This window comes from Symphalangus syndactylus, chromosome 20, assembly GCF_028878055.3.
Source record: "Symphalangus syndactylus isolate Jambi chromosome 20, NHGRI_mSymSyn1-v2.1_pri, whole genome shotgun sequence".
Classification (NCBI taxonomy): Eukaryota; Metazoa; Chordata; class Mammalia; order Primates; family Hylobatidae; genus Symphalangus; species Symphalangus syndactylus.
The window spans coordinates 39,424,524-39,443,149 of NC_072442.2; the positions used below are offsets into that span (position 1 = coordinate 39,424,524).

Here is an 18,626-nt window from a genome sequence, read left to right on the forward strand (position 1 = left end):
CACATACACACACACACACACACACACACACACACACACACACACACACCCTTCTCAGGGGAGAAATTCAAACCCCTCAGCCTTTGTCAGTTCCACAAAAGCATGGCTGCAGCTCTTTTTGCCCCGGCATCCTATCCCTGAGGGGTGGAGTTTGAGGAGGAAGCACCTCCACCTTGTTCCCCCTGCCCAGGATAGGCAGCAAGTGGGCAGGGCATGCTGTTGGCAGGGGCTGCTTCTGCCCCCCACAGGGGAAGCCGGCACCACACTCTGGGTTTGGGGGCCCCTGTCCCCGGCCTGTGCCCCCTGCTTCCCAGAGTCATGGCCTGCTGGGTTCCCGGGGGGGCCTCTTGGGAGATGACAATGGCGGTCACTCTTCATTAGGGTCTCACTGAGGGCCAGACCGTGTCCGTGTGTGTGCGCGTATGCCTGACTTTGTTTAATCCTTACAGCCACCTGATGAAAGAGGGGCTCTTATTATCCCCATCATACAGATAGGGACACTTAGGTTTACAGAGGCTGCCCTGCTTGCGCAGAGCCCAGGGACAGAGGCAGACATCAAGCCCCATGACCTGGCCCTGGAGCCCGTTGCTCTGAACAGTGCTGACAGCACAGGCACCCGCCCTGTGCTCCCACCCTGCAGGATGCGCCAGTCAGCAGCAAGTAGGATGGGCTTGTTGGAATACAGATTCCTAGGCCCCACCCAAGGGACTTCTGCTTGGCAGCTCTGGGTGAGGCCCAAGAATCTGCATTTTGACTCCCCTGTCATTCTGATAAGGACTTTTGGCCGCACTTTAAGAAGCTTAGAGATGGGCCCATGGGCAGGAGTGTACCGACCCTGTTTGTATGCTCTGAGGGGTGCAACATTAGGGTAGGGCTTTGCACTAAGGGCACGGCTCTATTCCCCTGAGGTGGGAGTCCTTGGGGGTGGGGGCTGAAGGCAGGATAGGCAGGGGGGGAAAGGGTACTGCCCTCTTTGCAGGCCTGTTCTGTCTCCCCACCGCCCACCAGCTGTGTGGTCTGAGACTGACCTCAGACTGTCTTTCCTCTCATAGCTTTGCTTCCTCACCAGTAAAATGAGGACAGCAAACCCAGTTGCCTCAAGCTGGGGGCTGGGTCTGATGCTTTGAGGCTTGGAAGGGCTGAGCCGGCCAGGCTGGAGCAGTGACAGGTTCTGCTTCCTGTGGCTGCCGTTGGGGCAGAGCTGGCGAGAGCTGCCTGCGGCTGGCAGGAAGGGAAGTGGGAGCCTCTTCTGCTCACCCAGCTTCACCCCACAGGGTCAGCTGGCTTCTCTCCATGCCCATTCTGGGCCTGCCTTGCCCTTCCCTGTCTCTGGGAAGCTGCCCAGGCTATTTCAGCTTTATTTATTTTCCCATCTCTATATTGGTCTCCAAAGTGGCACTTTGGGTGTCTGGGACACCTGGAGCCTCCCCTGTGGAGGAGGTAACCACAGAACTGTCCAGAAATGACCCTCTGGGTGGTCCTGCCCAGGCCTGGCTGAGGCAGGGGGCTGGCAGCTGGGCCTCCAGCCCCCCTTCTCACTTGCTGCTCCCACCCCACCCCCAGGCTGAGCAGAGGCAGTGGCTTTGGGGTGGGACTGAGCCCGGGCAGAAGTGCCAAGTGCCAGGAGACTGTTCTTCCATTTTTTCCTTCATCAACTCACCTTGATGGGGTCGTGGGAAATTACAGGGGGGTTTCTATCCTCCTTGGATATTGTGAGCAGCACCGGTGGTAGAGTATCACTCTTACCCAAACTAGCTGGCCTGAGATTGAATCTCACATCTGCTGCCACCAGCTGTGTGACCTTGGGCAAGTTGCTTAACCTCTGTGCACAGTGCCTTCGTCTGAATAATGTGGATTACCTCTCTCCAGAGGGTGGTGTGAGATAGGAGGATATGTTAAGCATTTAAAGATTCCTGGAGTGGAGTCAGCATTCAGTGTTTGCTATTACTGTTCTCCCGGAAAGGAGAGGAAATGGAACTTGGACATGAAGAAGCTGGGAAATACACACAGCCACCTTTTGACCATGACTTCCAGCCCCGGCCCTTCCCATCAGCTCTCCTCTCCATCTGTGTGTGTCTAATTTTTTATTTTTTAATTTTTATTTTTTTGAGACAGGGTCTGTCTGTCACCCAGGCTGGAATGCAGTGGCACGATCTTGGCTCATTGCAGCCTTGATTTCCCAGACTCAAGCGATTTTCTCGCCTCCACCTCCTGAATAGCTGGGACTACAGGCGTGCATCACCACGCTCGGCTAATTTTTGTATTTTTAGTAGAGACGGGGTTTCGCCATGTTGCCCAGGCTGGTTTCAAACTCCTGACCTCAAGTGATCTGCCCACCTCAACCTCCCAAAGTGCCAGGATTACAGGTGTCAGCTACCGCGCCCTGCCTAAATTTTAAAAACTAGTGTTTCTTTTTTGTTAGAAGGGGATGGGTTACAAAGTATGTTGGCCCAACACATAGTAGGCACATAATAGTGGAAATTGTATTTTGCTCAATAAATTTTGTATTTTTTTTAGAAATTTTTATTAATTTTTTTTTTTTTTTAATAGAGTTGGGGTACTATGTTCCCAGGCTGGTCTCGAACTCCCGGGCCCGAGTGATCCACCTGCCTTGGCCTCCAAGATTCCTGGGGTTACAGACATGAGCCATTTTGTTTTTAAGTCCAGCCTAATTTTTGTGTTTTTTTTAGTCGCAGTTTCACTCTGTCGCCCAGCCTGGAGTACAGTGGCATCATCTCAGCTCACTGCAACCTCCGGCTCCCCCGTTCAAGGAATTCTCCTGCCTCAGCCTCCCAAGTAGCTGGGATTATGCCCACCATGCCTGGCTAACTTTTTTTGTATTTTTTTTAGTAGAGATGGGGTTTCACCATGTTGGTCAGGCTGGTCATGAACTCCTGACCTCAGGTGATCCACCCGCCTCTGCCTCCCAAAGTGGTGGGATTACAGGCATGAGCCACCGTGCCTGGCATAATTTTTGTTTTTAAGTAATGATCCTTCTTATTATATTGGGTCATCAAGGCAGTTGTTTTCCCAATTATGCTGCTTTGTTTGGAGATTATGTATCTGCATTCAATTCATTCATCATCTAACAAACGCTGATCTGCACCTCCTGTCTGCTGGGATGAGAAGCAAGATAGATCCAGGGAGAACAACTAAGAACTGACAGAAAAATTAGAGTTTCATAGATGGTGGTTGTTTGGGTGTCAGGAGCCTCAGGTGTCAGTCAGTCCTGGCCCTGACACCAGAGTTTCCAAAATGGGAGCCCAGGCATCTCCCAGGAGTGGGGTCCTCTGGTCGAAGCGCTGAGTTGCATCCTGGCCTGAGTGACAACTGGGTTGTGACCTTGGGCAGGTCCCTTCCTCCACAGGGACCCCCACAGCACCCTGGTGAGCCATCCTAGACAACAGGGGCAAGCACTCCTGCCAGGGCAAGAAGGGAGCCCTGAAGGAGGGGCTCTGGGCTGGGCCCTCCCTACACCCCTGGCCCCCCACCCTTCACTTCTGCCACCCCTTCCATACCCAAAGACCTTTCAAAGAGCCTTCCCCATCTTAATTCTCCACAGTCAGGGTCTGAAGGTGTTTAAAAATGGTCACAGACTCCAAATGGGAGGGATTTTAGAGATCAGCTAGTCAGCTCCCTTCAGGGTATCCAGAGAGGGGAACTGACTTGCTTAGAAACACACAGCAAGGTGGTACTGATCCCAGGCTCCCTCCCTTCTCAGCCCCTACCCCTCAGCCCTACCCTCTGTGGGCCTCCTATGTTAGCAGTGAAATGAATGATCCTTCCCCAATAGGGAGGGGGAGGCAGAAGCAGTTTCCGAGCCTGGGAACCTGCTGATGTCATTGCAGCGTCGCCATGGCGATTATTCCCCTGGATTAGGGGCCTGAGCCTTGCAAAGCCAGGAAGCAGGGGACAGAGTGGGGGCTGGCACTCGTTCAGCACTTCATCGCTGACACAGCACTCTCACACTGGCCCTCCACAATGCGCTGCTGCTTTAGAACCACTGTCTGCATCATGGGTTTGAGTGGCTGGCGTTACGGTCCCCATTTTACGGATGTGGGACCTGAGTCTTGAGATGTGAAGTCGTTGGCCCAAGATCACTCAGAAGTGGGAGACTGAACCTGTGTTAGTGCCAGCTCCGCCTGGCTTTGTGCCCATACTTGGTGATAAGAAGCCCCCTCCCCATATCATACCTGATTTCTGTCACAACTCTTTTACAGATGAGGAAACCGAGGCCAGGGGCTTGAGGTGCAGGGCTTCTGTATCTGGAGCTACATTTCTCTGTCTCTGAGTGCCCTACCTTCCCCAATGCCTGCTTCCCAAAGGGCCTCCCACCAAGAGTCACCGTGCTGGCCCAGGGCTTCCTGGAAGAGCTGGTGCTAGGCAGGTTCTGGACTCTTGGGGTGGGTTGGTGCCTCTATCCACTGCATTCACTTCTGATCTGATGGGGGACCAGCACATCCAAGCCCTTCTTGTCTGGATCAGAACAGAGAAGGAGAGGGAACCACATGGATGAGTGACTGGGGCTGCAGGAGACAAACAAGGACTCTGACCCCCATGGGCATGTGCAGAGGACCTGACAGGTGTGGCCGTGGCTGCGTGCGCATGCGCAGTCGCTCCAGTCTAAGCGCAGCTCGGTGCTGCTGCCGGATGATTCCCTGCCAGGGAACTGCCTGGGTTTGTGTCCTGGGCTGACCTGTGTCCAGGACAGTGCATCCCCCGTGGAGGAAATCCAAGCAGCTGGTGGGGTCTGGAACAGATGGCTGATGAGGTGGACAGTGAAGTCTCTGGAAGCCAAGGAATAGTTTCCTGTTCCATGAGTTTTCTCAGCCTCATTCTGTTCTTCAAAACCCCCAGGGGAGGACAAGCTGTTCCTCATATTTCAATTCTTTCGTGCCAGGGAAGTCCTTTCTGATGTCTGACTTGAGTCCCTCTAGTATTGTGGTGGGGTGGAAGGGTTCTTCCCTGGAGCTTGGAGACCTGCTGAGATGCTGTCTGACCCCCGCTGCTTTCCTCCCCTCCTATGGCAGTGGCCTCTGAAGCCAGCCCGGCAGGCTCCCAGAATCCGTGGGGCCTGTCAAAGGCGCATTGATGGAGCCTTCCCTGGGGCTGTCTCACCACCCTCTTTTCTGGGCACCAACTCTGTCCTTTGGCACAGCCCTCACTCAGCTGGTTGCTGAAAAGCTCCCCCAGGCGTACTGGGCAGGGCCACATCCTGGCTAACATGAGGGCTGGGGCCACCCTGGGAGCTCTGGAAAGAACCTTTTTCCTATAAGCTTCCAGACAGGATGGGCGGGGAGTGAAGGGTCAGGAGTCAGGCAGATGAGGGTTTGCACTCTGGTAGTGCCGGACATTGACCGCTAAGCTGTGTGACCTTGGGCAGGAGACTTTGCCTTTCTGTGGCTCCGTTTCCTGATCCGTAAATTGGAGCTGTTAATTGCGTGGCTATATGTATGGTGGGATCTAAATGAGATGGTTCACGTAAGGCTCTGGGCTCTGTGCCCGCCATTCACTGCGCACTGAAGACTTGGTAGTGGCTTATTATTACGAGTCTTAACACCTTTTGGCTGAGGCTTCTGCTTTGAGTTGGGGACTTCTGGTCAGGGTCTTTCTCCTGACTCCCTGTCCCCATCTCCTGACTGGTTGCTGCCTCAGAGGGGCCCCAAGCCGAGGCCCTTTTGGCTCCTGGCCTGACTCCAGTCCCTCTTCCTCCCCTCCTGCAGGTGCGCTACAAGGAGGAGTTTGAGAAGAACAAGGGCAAAGGCTTCAGCGTGGTGGCAGACACGCCCGAGCTCCAGAGAATCAAGAAGACCCAGGACCAGATCAGTAACGTGAGCTCCTGCCCCGCCCTGCAGCATCCCTGCTACCCTCTGTTTGGTCCCCTCCCTGCCAGCCTGGCAGACGTGAGCCTGGCAGATGTGAATGAGGCCAGTGCCTCCACTGCCCCTGCCCTCCATGGTGGGCCTGGGGAAGAGCTTGGGGTTCCCAGATGCCTCTTCTCTGTGTACCCCCAGACCAGCCCGCATAGCATTTTCTTCTTGAAGGGACTGTATTCTGTGGGAGTGTGTGGGGGCCTATGTGCTAAATCAGCCCCCACTCTCTCTGACTGTTGTTCTTTTTTCTGGATATCGTGGGTATCAGTGCAGACTACACGTCTCATCTTAGCACAAAGGTCAAAACTGGGGGGCGGGAGCGCCTGGCCTCCCCTGGTCTGCGCCTGGGTGCTGACATTGCAGTCATTTCCGCCCTTCCTTGGCCTCCTCCCCCACATCAGCCTTCTCTTCCTTCCTGTGTAAAAACCCCAGCCAGCTTCGCCTGCCAGCCCTGCACCCCCTGGCTCACACCCCCCGCCTCCCTGATGGTCAGTGGCATCTGGCTGTGGCAGGGGTGGGCATGGAGAGTGGGCAGGGGATCAACTGTCCCCAGCATCATGTGCCCTCAATGGCACCTGTGGCCAGAGAACAGGCCTCAGTTTCCTGCTTGGCAGAGCCACAGGCAAGCAGCCTGTGTGGCTTTAGGCATCCAGGGGCAGGGCACTGCGGTGAGCAGCAACCATGGGGGACCCGCACACAGAACTGCAGGGGCCGCCCAGCCAGCCTGGCCTAGGAGGTCCTGCCAGGGAGGGTTTAGGCAGGCAGCTGTCTTCGTGTCTGGAACAGGAAGGGATCAGTGAGTTGCCCGTTGTTGCTCTGGGCTGAGGAACTGGGGATAGAGATTGCGGGGGGGCCTGGCTTTCCGGTGGTCTCCTCAGCACCCACTCCCTGGGCTCCACATCCCTTCCCACCCTCCACCTGGCCACCTCAGCAGGGCACTCCTTTAAGAGCTTGGCTGGGCCATGCATAGAGTGGGCTGCAGTGGTGGGTCAGGTGGATTTCAGACGCGCAGACAGCCCACAGACAGCAGAACCAGCCATGCCCAAAACTGTGGCTTTCAAACTCTGACTTCAGCCTACAGTAAAATATACATTGTACGTCTTGACCCATCTAGCAGGCATACATTTATGTAGAGGGAAAACAGAATGGAAGCTTTCATGAATGAGTACTTCCTACTTAGAGGGCGTTCAGATCTTTTTTTTTTTTTTTTTTTTTTCTTTTTGAGACAGAGTCTCACTCTGTTGCTCAGGCTGGAGTGCAGTGGTGCTCCGCCTCCAGGGTTCAAGTGATTCTCCTGCCTTAGCCTCCCAAGTGGAGTAGCTGGGATTACAGGTGCACACCACCACCCCCGGCTAATTTTTATATTTTTGGTAGAGACAGGGTTTCACCATGTTGGCCAGGCTGGTCTCGAACGCCTGACCTCAGGTGATGTGCCTGCCTTGGCCTCCCAAAGTGCTAAGATTACAGGTGTGAGCCACCACACCCGGCCACATTCAGATCTTTTCTAAAGATGCTGGTTGCAGGCCCCTATACACCTTCACATAATACAGCCCCTTTGAGGACTGTATTCCCAACACTTTGGGAGACTGAGATGGGAGGATTGCTTGAGCCCAGGAGTTTGAGACTAGCCTGGGCAACACAGCAAAACTCTGTTTCTACAAAAAAAAAAAAAAAAAAAAAAAAATATATATATATATATATATATACACACAAAAAAAAACTAGCCAGGCATGATAGCACACGTCTGTGGTCCTAGCTATTCTGGAGGCTGAAGTGGGAGGATCACCTGAGCCCAGAGGTTTGAGGTTATAGTGAGCGGTAATTGCACCACTGCATTCCAGCCTGGGAAACTGAGTGAGACCCTGTTTCCAAAAAAAAAAAAAAAAAAAAAAAAAAAAAAAAAGGGCCGGGCGCAGTGGCTCACGCCTGTAATCCCAGCACTCTGAGAGGCCGAGGTGGGCAGATCATGAAGTCAAGAGATCGAGACCATCCTGGCCAACATGATGAAACCCCATCTCTACTAAAACTACAAAAATTAGCTGGGCATGGTGGCACATGCCTGTAATTCCAGCTACTTGGGAGGCTGAGACAGAAGAATCGCTTGAACTCAGGAGGCGGAGGTTGCAGTGAGTTGAGATTGGGCCACTGCACTCCAGCAAGGCGACAGAGCGAGACTCCATCTCAAAAAAAAAAAAACAAGCCGAAACAAACAAAAAGATGCTGGTTGCAGACTTACTGTGAATGGGTTTTGCAACTGGATTGTTGACCTGCAGTTTGAAATTGGTGGCCTGAGGAAATGGCATGCTTCCCTTTGGCTAGCAGGGGATGCCTGGGGCGGGCACTCTAATCCTCCTTCCCCTCCAATTTCCGGAGGCCTGTCACAGTTGACTCTTTATATGTCAGGGCCTGGCCTCACACCCTGGAGCTTCCCTTTGGCTCAGACCCTCCAAAGGGTAAGACCCTTAGGTCTGTGTCTCAGAGCTCTCCACTTGAAAGTGGAGGAGAGGGAAGATGGTCTTAGATTATGGGGAATACCTGGAATGGTTCACAGAACTGGAATGTTGGCTCTTCAGCCCCTGAGGCTTTTCGTGTAGAGGCCCTAGTCTTTCATCAGTGACACTGCTCCCAATCTGCAACCCCAGCTCCCTGGCTGTTCACTCACTGCTTCACCCTGTGGGTTTTGGAGGAGGGGAGACAAGCCCAGTCATCCCTGCTTCCCTTTCTGGAAGGTTTCCAGAACACTCCACACTCAGCCTAAGCCACCTCCTCCTCTTCCTTCCCCCAGTTATTAGAGGTGTTAATATCCTAGTGACAAAACTCACCACCCTGGCCAAGCCATCCGCACCTCAGGAGATAACCATCTTTTACCCTTCTTGCGCTGCAGTGAGCTGATGGTCCTCTGCAGGAGCTGGGGGAAGGGATCCACTCCGACCTGCTAGCTGCTTTTGCAGCTTTAGCAGAGACCTGTAGAGTGTGACTGCAAAGCCTGGAGACTCTTGGTTTTAATGAAAGCAATTACAGTCTGTCGGATATGGGCCTCCAGACAGCTGTAGCCCAGTCACCTGTAGGATTGACTGAAAATGCAGACGCACAGGCCTTCTCCCCTGGATGCCAGAATCAGCGTCTCTGGGAGTGGGGCCCAGGAATCAGCATGTTAAACACATTCCCTGGGTTTCTGTGGTGCTCTCTGAAATTTGAGAGCCACCACCTAAAAGTCTGAAAAAGCTTCACCAACCCCTAAGTCAGAGGGTGCCAGATCAGGCTGTACCTCAGAACCCCAGGGGAGCTTTATTTTTATTTTTATTTTTTTTTGAGACGGAGTCTCGGTCTGTCGCACAGGCTGGAGTGCAGTGGTGCGATCTCGGCTCACTGCAAGCTCCGCCTCCCGGGTTCACGCCGTTCTCCTGCCTCAGCCTCCCAAGTAGCTGGGACTACAGGCACCCGCCACCACGCCCGGCTAATTTTTTTTGTATTTTTAGTAGAGACGGGGTTTCACCGTGTTAGCCAGGATGGTCCTGATCTCCTGACCTTGTGATCCTTCTGCCTCGGCCTCCCAAAGTGCTGAGATTACAGGCGTGAGACACCGAGCCCAGCCTATTTTTATTTTTGAGACAGGGTTTCACTCCATCATCCGGGCTGGAGTGCGGTGGTGCGTTCACGGCTCAGTGCAGCCTCAACCTTCTGGGCTCAAGCTATCCTCCCACTGCAGCCTCCGAGTAGCTGGGACCACAGGTGTGCACCACCATGCCCAGCTAATTTTTCTTTTTTTTGCAGAGACATTATATTGCTATGTTGCCCAGGCTGGTCTCAAACTCCTAGATTCAAGTTATCCTCCCACCTCAGCCTCCCAAAGTGCTGGGATTATAGGGGTGAGCCACCTCACCTGGCCTCCCAGGGGAGCTTTTTTTTTTTTTTTTTTTTTTTTTTTTTTGAGACGGAGTCTCGCTCTGTCGCCCAGGCTGGAGTGCAGTGGCACAATCTCGGCTCACTGCAAGCTCCGCCTCCCGGGTTCACACCATTCTCCTGCCTCAGCCTCTCGGAGTAGCTGGGACTTCAGGCGCCCGCCACCACGCCCAGCTAATTTTTTTGTACTTTTAGTAGAGACGGGGTTTCACCATGGTCTCGATCTCCTGACCTCGTGATCCGCCCGCCTCGGCCTCCCAAAGTGCTGGGATTACAAGCATGAGCCACTGCGCCTGGCCCAGGGGAGCTTTAAACCACGCATAAAACCATTGCTAAGTTGTCCCAACCTCCTGAAGTGTTTTGGGAAACAGGGTGTTGAGAGCCACACCTTTTGTTTTGTATCCAAAATAGCATTCCTGTTCCTGTATGTAGCTTGTTGCTTTGCTTCCCAGATTAGTACCAAATGACTCCAGTTATTTTATTTATTTATTTTTATTTTTATTTATTTATTTTTTGAGACGGAGTCTTGCTTTGTCCCCCAGGCCGGAGTGCAGTGGCGTGATGTCGGCTCACTGCAACCTCTGCCTCCTGTGTTGAAGCGATTCTTCTGCCTCAGCCTCCTGAGTAGCTAGGACTACAGGCATATGCCACCATGCCTGGCTAATTTTTGTATTTCTAGTAGACAAAGGGTTTTGCCATACTGGCCCAGCTGGTCTCAAACTCCTGACCTCAGGTGATCCGCCTGCCTTAGCCTCCTGAAGTCCTGGCATTACAGGTGTGAGCCACTGTGCCCAGCTGCCTCCAGTTATTTCTAAAGGTCAGGCCATCTTGTAAAAGGATGAGGATTTGCTTCCCTGGAGGGATACGCTGCAGACTAGGGCTTTTCACCAGCCAGAGCATTTTAAAAACAAGTGTCTGATCTCCTCTGGGGTGTCTGCTTTGGATAAGTGCAGTCTGTCTTCAGTCTTGCTAAGCGGCGAGACAGTGAGGTAGGAGGAGATGGTAAGGGCCCAGATCCTAGCTTCTGTCATTCTGGGGCCAGGCAGGGCTCTTTGAGCCTCAGTTTCCTCATTTGTAAAAATGGGACAGTAGGCCCTACTTTGACAGGTGGTTGCAAGGAAAATGCCAAGTGCTTGGCATGGGATAAATGATGTCACTATTATTATCATCATTATTATTTTTGAGACAAGGTTGCCCAGGCTGGAGTACAGTGGCACGATCATAGGTCACTGCAGCCTCGAACTCTTGGGCACAAGTGGTCGTCTCCTGTCAACCTCCTGAGTAGCTGGGACTACAGGCATATACCACCATACCCAGCTAATTGTTATATTTTTTGTAGAGATAGGGTCTTGCTATGTTGCCCAGGCTGGAGTGTAGTCACATGATCATAGCTCACTGCAGCCTTGAACTCCTGGGTTTAAGTGAACCCTGGCCTAAGACTCCCAGGTTGCTGGGATTACAGGCACACGCCATCACACCCAGTTATGCTGTCAATGTTATTAATACTTTAAAGGCACACTTGTCTGCTTTCTACACTGTAGCCACAGAAGGGACATGAAGTGAAGTTTGGCAGAAAAGTTTGGCCATTGTCTAGTACTGAGAATGTGTGGAAGTGAGGAAAGGGGCTAGTATATTCCACATCTATGGTGAGTAGTTGTGTCATCATTAAAGGCATCTAAAGAGTTGCCTTTTGATGGGTCCACGCTATGGGATAAAGGTTACATATTAGGAATCCTGGCCTTTTGTCATGAGCTCTAGCAGTGTTCAAGGATGGAAAATTTTAGTTGCTTTACTGGAGCCTCTTCTTTTATTTACTTACATATTGATTTTTCTGTATACAATTTTGTGTCCTTGAAACTTTTTTTATGTGTGAAATGTGACACGTAGTAACATATACAATAAACACCTGTTTCACCAGGCAGGTATACCATACATTATACTACCGTATGCCTGTCAAGAGCCCAGTGTTCACAGTGTTAAAAATATAACTCCCATATTAGTTATATTTTAGAGCCCAGTGTTCACAGTGTTAAAAATATAACTCTCATATGATAAGTAAGTACTTATCATATCTTTATTTAATTATGAGGGAACCATCTAGAGATTAAAGCTGGGGAATATGAGAGGCAGAGGTAAATGCTAGTCTGTGAAAGAAAGTGCTGGGGCCGGGCAAGGTGGCTCATGTCTGTAACCCCAGCACTTCGGGAGGCCGAGGCGGGCAGATCACCCGAGGTCTGTTGTTCAAGACCAGCCTGGCCAACATGGTGAAACCCTGTCTCTACTAAAAATACAAAAATTAGCCAGGTGTGGTGGTGTACACCTGTAGTTCCAGCTACTTGGGAAGCTGAGGCAGGAGAATTGCTTGAATCTGGGAGGTGGAGGTTGCAGTGAGCTGAGACTACACCACTGCACTCCAGCCTGGGCAACAGAGGAAGACTCTGTCTCAAAAAAAAAAAAAAAAAAAAGGAAAAGGAAAAAAAGAGAGTACTGGATACATTTAGCTACAGAAATGGTTAAGGGCCTACCATTAGTTATACATTGGCTATTGTCCTACAGGAAAATAAAACCATAAACTTTGAAGATATCTTTGCTGCAGGCAGAAATGCTTTGCATCTCAGTTGGCCAGAAATAATGAGCATTTTATATTCTGTAATGAGCTTCAGTCTTTAGAGTCTGGGCCTAATCAATAGCAAATAGTCAAACAAAGTTTTGTCTCCAGAGTAAAATACTCTGAAGGCAGGTTTGTTGGACAATCCTCTAGTTTAATTTTGAAAGCATGCATTTTTCATTGTAATTTTAATATGTAATTATGTAATTATGTATTCTTAAACATTATAGTTTTGCTTTTCCTGATTTGGAACACCGTAATTTTGTGTATCTTGCTTCTCTTACACACCATTGGGTTTAAAGATTCATCCATATGTTTGCGGGTAGTGGTGGTACATCCTTTTTCATTGCTATATAGTATTCCATTGTTTATACCACATTTTATTGATTCTGTTGCTGGTGGACATTTGTACTGTTTCCAGTTACTGTGGACATTTTTGTACATATCTCCTGAGGTCTATGTACATTGGAACTGCTGCATCTTAGAATGTGTGCTCCTTGGCCGGGCGTGGTGGTTCACACCTGTAATCCCAGCACTTTGGGAGGCCGAAGTGGGTGGATCATGAGGTCAAGAGATCAAGACCATCCTGGCTAACACAGTGAAACCCCGTCTCAACTAAAAATACAAAAAATTAGCCGGGCGTGGTGGCGCACTCGGTGGCGCAATCCCAGCTGCTCTGGAGGCTGAGGCAGGAGAATCACTGAATCTGGGAGGCAGAGGTTGCAGTGAGTTGAGATCGCACCACTGCACTCCAGCCTGGGTGACAGAGTGAGACTCCATCTCAAAAAAAAAAAAAAAAAAGAAAAAAAAAGTGTGCTCCTTCAACTTTACCAGATAATACGGAACTGTTTTCCAAGTGGCTGCACTGATTTACCCTCCCACCAGCAGAGATGAGTTTCATTTGCTCCATGTGCGCAGATATGTTCACTTTAGCATTTTGATCGTGTAGAGTGTGATAGCCGATGGTTTTAAATTGCATTTCTGTGATTACTAATGAAGTTGAGTGCAGACTTTTGTTTGTTTTAAAAATAAAATATTGGGGCATGGTGGGCTCACGCCTATATCCTAACAGTTTGGGAGGCTGTGGTGGGAGGATTCCCTGAGGCCAGGAGTTTAAGACTTGCCTGGGCAATATAGCAAGATACCATCTCTACAAAGAAAGAAAGAAAATTAGCCGTGCATGGTAGCATCCACCTGTAGTCCCAGCTACTCGAGCGGCTGAGGTGGTAAGATTGCTTGAGCCCAGGAGTTTGAGGCTGCAGTGAGCCATGATCACGCCACCGCACTCCAGCCCGGGTGACGGCGCGAGACCCTGTCTCTAAAAAATAAATAAATAAAATAAAATATTGTGAGTCTCTAATGGGGAGCAGTATTGCCTGGTGGTTGAGAACTGAGGCTCTGATGTTAGAACTGGATTCTGACTTAACCCACTGTTTGCCCACATCTTGAGCCTTGGTTTCCCCATCTGTAAAATGGCAATATTCTCGGGCTGGCTGAGAAAAGGAAATGAGGCCAGGCGCGGTGACTCAGGCCTATAATCCCAGCACTTTGGCAGGCTGAGGCAGGCGGATTATTTTGAGGCCAGGGGTTTGAGACCAGCCTGACCAACATGGCAAACCCCCGTGTCCACTAAAAATAGAAAACAATAGCTGGGCATGGTGGTGCACCCCTGTAGTCTCAGCTACTTGGGAGACAGAAGCAGGAGAATTGGTTGAACTTGGGAGGTGGAGGTTGCAGTGAGCTGAGATCGCACCACTGCACTCCGTCCTGGGCGACAGAGCAAGGCTGTCTCAAAATAAATAAATAAATAAAGTGAAAAAGAAGAGGAAATGAGTAATGCATGTAAGGGCACCCAAAAAAAGACCCTAGCTGGTGAGCTGATGATTCCACCCAGAGCCTGCTGTTCCCTCGCTCACTGCGATGTATACTCATGTGAGGAGCACCGTATGGAGAGTCAGACTTCTATTTTCCACCACAGTTGGGAGAGCGGGGGGATCAGAAAACAGAACATCAGCTAGCAGAGCTTTGTCATGGACCCTAACTTGTCATTCTGGAGTCCCAGCTAGTAGGGTCCTGGCTGAGTCGCGAGGGTCCTTAGGCCTGGACCCCTGAACCCACATGTACTTGGACCTCATGGGCACAGATAGAGTGTGGCCTGTGTCCACAGAGGCCCAGGACAGCTCCCAGGCTGGGGCTGTGCTGACATGTCTGGGCCTAGGGTGCTCCTCACTCAGGGCTCTCGGAAGGCCAGAACTTTGCGGAGCTTGGAGCAGGGATGAGCCAGGCCCTTGGAAGCTGGGAAATGTTTCTTTGCCTTCTGAATGTGCTAACATCCCCCTCATGTGCCTATTTGCTTAACAAACCAGTAGGTGGGTCAGGAAAGTAGTAACACAATTTTCTCATTTGCTGGCGAGGGGAGGGAGAGGAAGCTGAGGGTTTGGAAATTTTATCCAGGTGGGCCCAGGCTGGAAGGAGCTGAGCCTCGCTTTTTCTCAGCCTATTTAGCCCCTCTGTGCCGCCCGTCCTGAGTTGCATGCCTGGTGTCCCTCTCTCTCGAGTTACGGTGACTTTCTGATTATCATTCCTGTTGAGAGTGAAAAGGGGTGCATTGAAATTTATCCCTGAGCAGCAGACATGAACTGGGACGTGGGCATGTGGTCACCCTGCTCCACACCTGTTCTCAGGAAAGGGCCTGTCTAGCTGTGATTTTGTCCTTGTGTCACCAGCCTTGGCTGTTACTGAGCAATGAAAGCTCTGCCTCGGGAAGTCATTTAATTTCTGAGCCTCATGTTCCTCTTCCGTAAAATGGGAATGAAAGTGTGCGTGTCCGACCCATTTTTTAGGGCGATGCTTGTCAGGGTATGAAGAGCTTGGTCTAGCTGTGTGAAGACCTGTACAGCTGCAGAGGTTGTTAAAACCTTGATAGCCACCCAGGAAGGGTGTCCTGGGTTCAGGCAGCTACTCCTCCAGCCGTCGGGTCAGCCGGCCGTAACTTCAGATACATTTATCCATGTGTAATGACTTTGTGAGAAGCAAGATCGGTTTCCCCAGCCCTTTATGGGAATACTCACGTGTCCATACTTGCTTTCAGCTTAGAGTTTGCTCAGGTTCCTGGAGCTGGTCAGGGTTCCCAGGACCGCCTGGGAGCAGGTGGTACCATGGTCTTATTTACAGATGAGGAAACTGAGACCCAGAGGGGAAAGTGACTCTCCCAAGGTCGTGTAAGTAAGCATATGGCTCCCCTAAGGATGAGGCATTGGTCTGGTGACAGTGCAGCCCATCATAAGGAACTGAGCCTGTGGGGTCCAGACCTGCTCTCCTCCCAGAGGAAAAGGCTCCCTGTCATCCCATCACTAATGCAGATAGCGTCACGTCCAGGGAAGATGTCACACATTCATCTGGGTCCCCAACATCAAGGACACCTGTCCCTGCAGGCCCCCTGCTGGCACCTTCGGGGCCCAGGGCAGGCCCCTGTCCTCTCCGTGTCTGCACTTCCCTCCCTGGTCACAGGTTCTCAGGGTCAGGCTCTTCCTTAACAGAAAGGAAACAAAGGAAGCTGACCTTTCCCACCTCAGAACAAAAGTCGGAAGGGCAGGTGCCTTGTGAGCCTGGAGGCCTCAGGAGGGGTGTCCCCTTCCCTTGTGCTCTCCCTGCCACCAACACCAGTGGACGGGGTCACTAAGAGAGTGGGGCTCGGGAGACTCACCTTCTGCGCTGGGTCTGTGAGAACGTCACCCGGAGTGCCCCTCCCAGTGGGTGTTGGGGTTGGATGGATTTTCAGCCTGGCCAGGGCTGGCTGCCTCCCCTCAGAAACAGGCTTAGCCTGTGCTACCATGTGGGTGCGGGTCCTTGCTCCAGCCTGAAGGGAGGGGGCAAGGAAAGGAGGGGCTGATCCTGACCCAAACCCCTAAGTAAACTGCCCTCTGCATCCAGACTGGACTCCCCCCAGACTCTGTCCAGGCCCTCGCCACTGCCCTCCCTGTGCCCCTAGCCCGGGCTGCAGGAACTGTTGGCTGTTCAGCCAGCAGGAGCAGCGACGATGCAGGTGTTTCCAGCTGTTAACATGTAAGCCCTGCCTGGCTGCATGCTTGCTCTTGCCTTTTGTGCACAGCCAGTGCCAAGGGGGAGAGGAGGCAGCAGAGACGGTGTGCGGAGGAGATGCCCAAAGGGGACTGCCCAGGCTGGGACGGCCCTGATGGGTCAAGGGCACTCCAGGAAACGGCAGGTCTTGCCTCTCCTCCTCTTCCCACCCTTACTCCCACCCCATTTTCTCAGATCAGGAAAAGGCAGGCCAGCATTCTAGGGAACAGGAAGTGAAGTGGGCTTCCACTTAGGTGCCTGCCAGGGCCTGGAGGAAATTCCTGCAGGCCTGAGCCTGTCCGGGAAGGACCAGTTTCTCTCCTTGTCCTGGTTTCCTGCTTTCTGAGTTTCCCCTGAGGGTGGGGGAGAGCTGTCACTCTCTTCACTCTATGTCCCACTTCCTCCCCCATCCTCATGGAGCATGCAAACCCTGAGCCCTCACACCTTTCTGTGGTTGTACCCGTCCCCACCAGTTTCCTCTCTGGAAAGTGAAGAGGAGGCTGGGCACGGTGGCTCGCGGCTGTAATCCCAGCACTTTGGGAGGCTGAGGTGGGCAGATCACAAGGTCAAGAAGTTCAAGACCAGCCTGGCCAACATGGTGAAACCCCATCTCTACTAAAAATACAAAAATTAGCTGGGCGTGGTGGCGGTTGCCTGTAATCCCAGCTACTCAGGAGGCTGAGGCAGGAGAATCACTTGAACCCGGGAGGCAGAGGGTGCAGTAAGCCAAGATTGTGCCACCGCACTCCAGCCTGGGCAACAGAGCGAGACTCCGTCTCAAAAAAAAAAAAAAAAAGAAAAAAGAAAAGTGAAGAGGATAGAGCCCACCAGGGGTCCTCAAGGTGTGGGACAGGCAGCATGTTCCTACAGGAAGAAAACTCTAGAACTCCTGGTTCTGGTTCTTTTTCATCTAATTAATTAATTAATTAATTCATTCATTCATTTTGAGACGGACTCACTCTGTCGCCCAGGCTGGAGTGCAGTGGCTCGATCTCGGCTCACTGCAATCTCTGTCTCCTGGGTTCAAGTGATTCTCATGACTTGGCCTTCCAAGCAGCTGGGATTACAGGTGCCCACCGTCACGCCTGACTAAGTTTTGTATTTTTAGTAGAGACACGGTTTCACTGTGTTGGCCAGGCTAGTCTTAAACTCCTGACCTCAAGCGATCCGCCAACCTCAGCCTCCCAAAGTGCTGGGATTAAAGGTGTGAGCCACCTCACCTGGCCATCTCATACTTTTAAAATTCATTCTTTGGTGCAAGTTTTACGATATACATTCTATATTTGTCAAGTGATAACTTCCGTGTAACTTATAAAATACACATAATTAAGGAAGATTGTGCTAAAATACATTTAACCAATAGGAATATGCCATCAGAGTATTTTGGCAAACAAGGGTCACTAAGTTTTTTCTATAAAGGGCCAGGTAGGAGGTATCTCAGGCTTTGTGGCCATATGGCCTCTGTGGCAGCAACTCAGTTCTGCAATTCTGCCATGAAAGCAGCCACAGATAAGAGGTAATTGAGTGGGTGTGGCTGTGTTCCAATAAAACTTTATTTCTGGAGGCTGAAATTTGAATTTCAGAGAAATTTCATGTGTCATGAAATATTATTTCTCTTTTAGTTCTTCTTCCCCCCCCCCCACCACCCCTGCCAAGAACGTGGAACCCGTTCTTAGCAGCCGGCTGTGGGCTGGATTTGGTCCATGGACCATAGATTCCCAGCTTCTGCTCTAGACCACCCGTTCTCAGACTTGAAGCCTGCTTCAGACTTACCTGGGGAGCTTTTTTCCAAAATGCATATTCCAGAACCCCAGCCCTGATTTTGTGGATTCTCTGGAAGGCCCCAGAACCTGCATTCTAACAAGGAGCCCAGTTGAGTCAGACACAGGTAGTCTGGAGACCACATTTTTTATTTTTTTAATGGAGTCTCACTCTGTTGCCCAGGATGCAGTGCAATGGTGTGGTCTTGGCTTGCTGCAACCTCTGCCTCCAGGGTTCAAGCAATTCTTGTGCCTCAGCTTCCCAAGTAGCTGGGATCACAGGTGCCTGCCATCACGCCCAGCTAATTTTTGTATTTTTAGTAGAGACGGCGTTTCACATGTTGGCCAGGCTGGTCTCAAACTCCTGACCTCAGGTGATCCACCAGCCTCAGCCTCCCAAAG

General features: G+C 51.4%; 1 protein-coding gene across 3 annotated transcripts in view; it reads left to right on the forward strand.

The window, feature by feature from the left end:
* LASP1 (LIM and SH3 protein 1) overlaps window positions 1-18,626 on the forward strand; it is a 52,934-nt gene that overhangs the window by 23,604 nt on the left and 10,704 nt on the right. For all 3 annotated transcript variants that reach the window (XM_055258084.2, XM_055258082.2, XM_063628963.1), the window contains exon 4: window positions 5,724-5,831. In XM_055258084.2, the coding sequence (XP_055114059.1) occupies window positions 5,724-5,831 (108 nt within the window). The remainder of the gene's footprint in view (window positions 1-5,723; window positions 5,832-18,626) is intronic.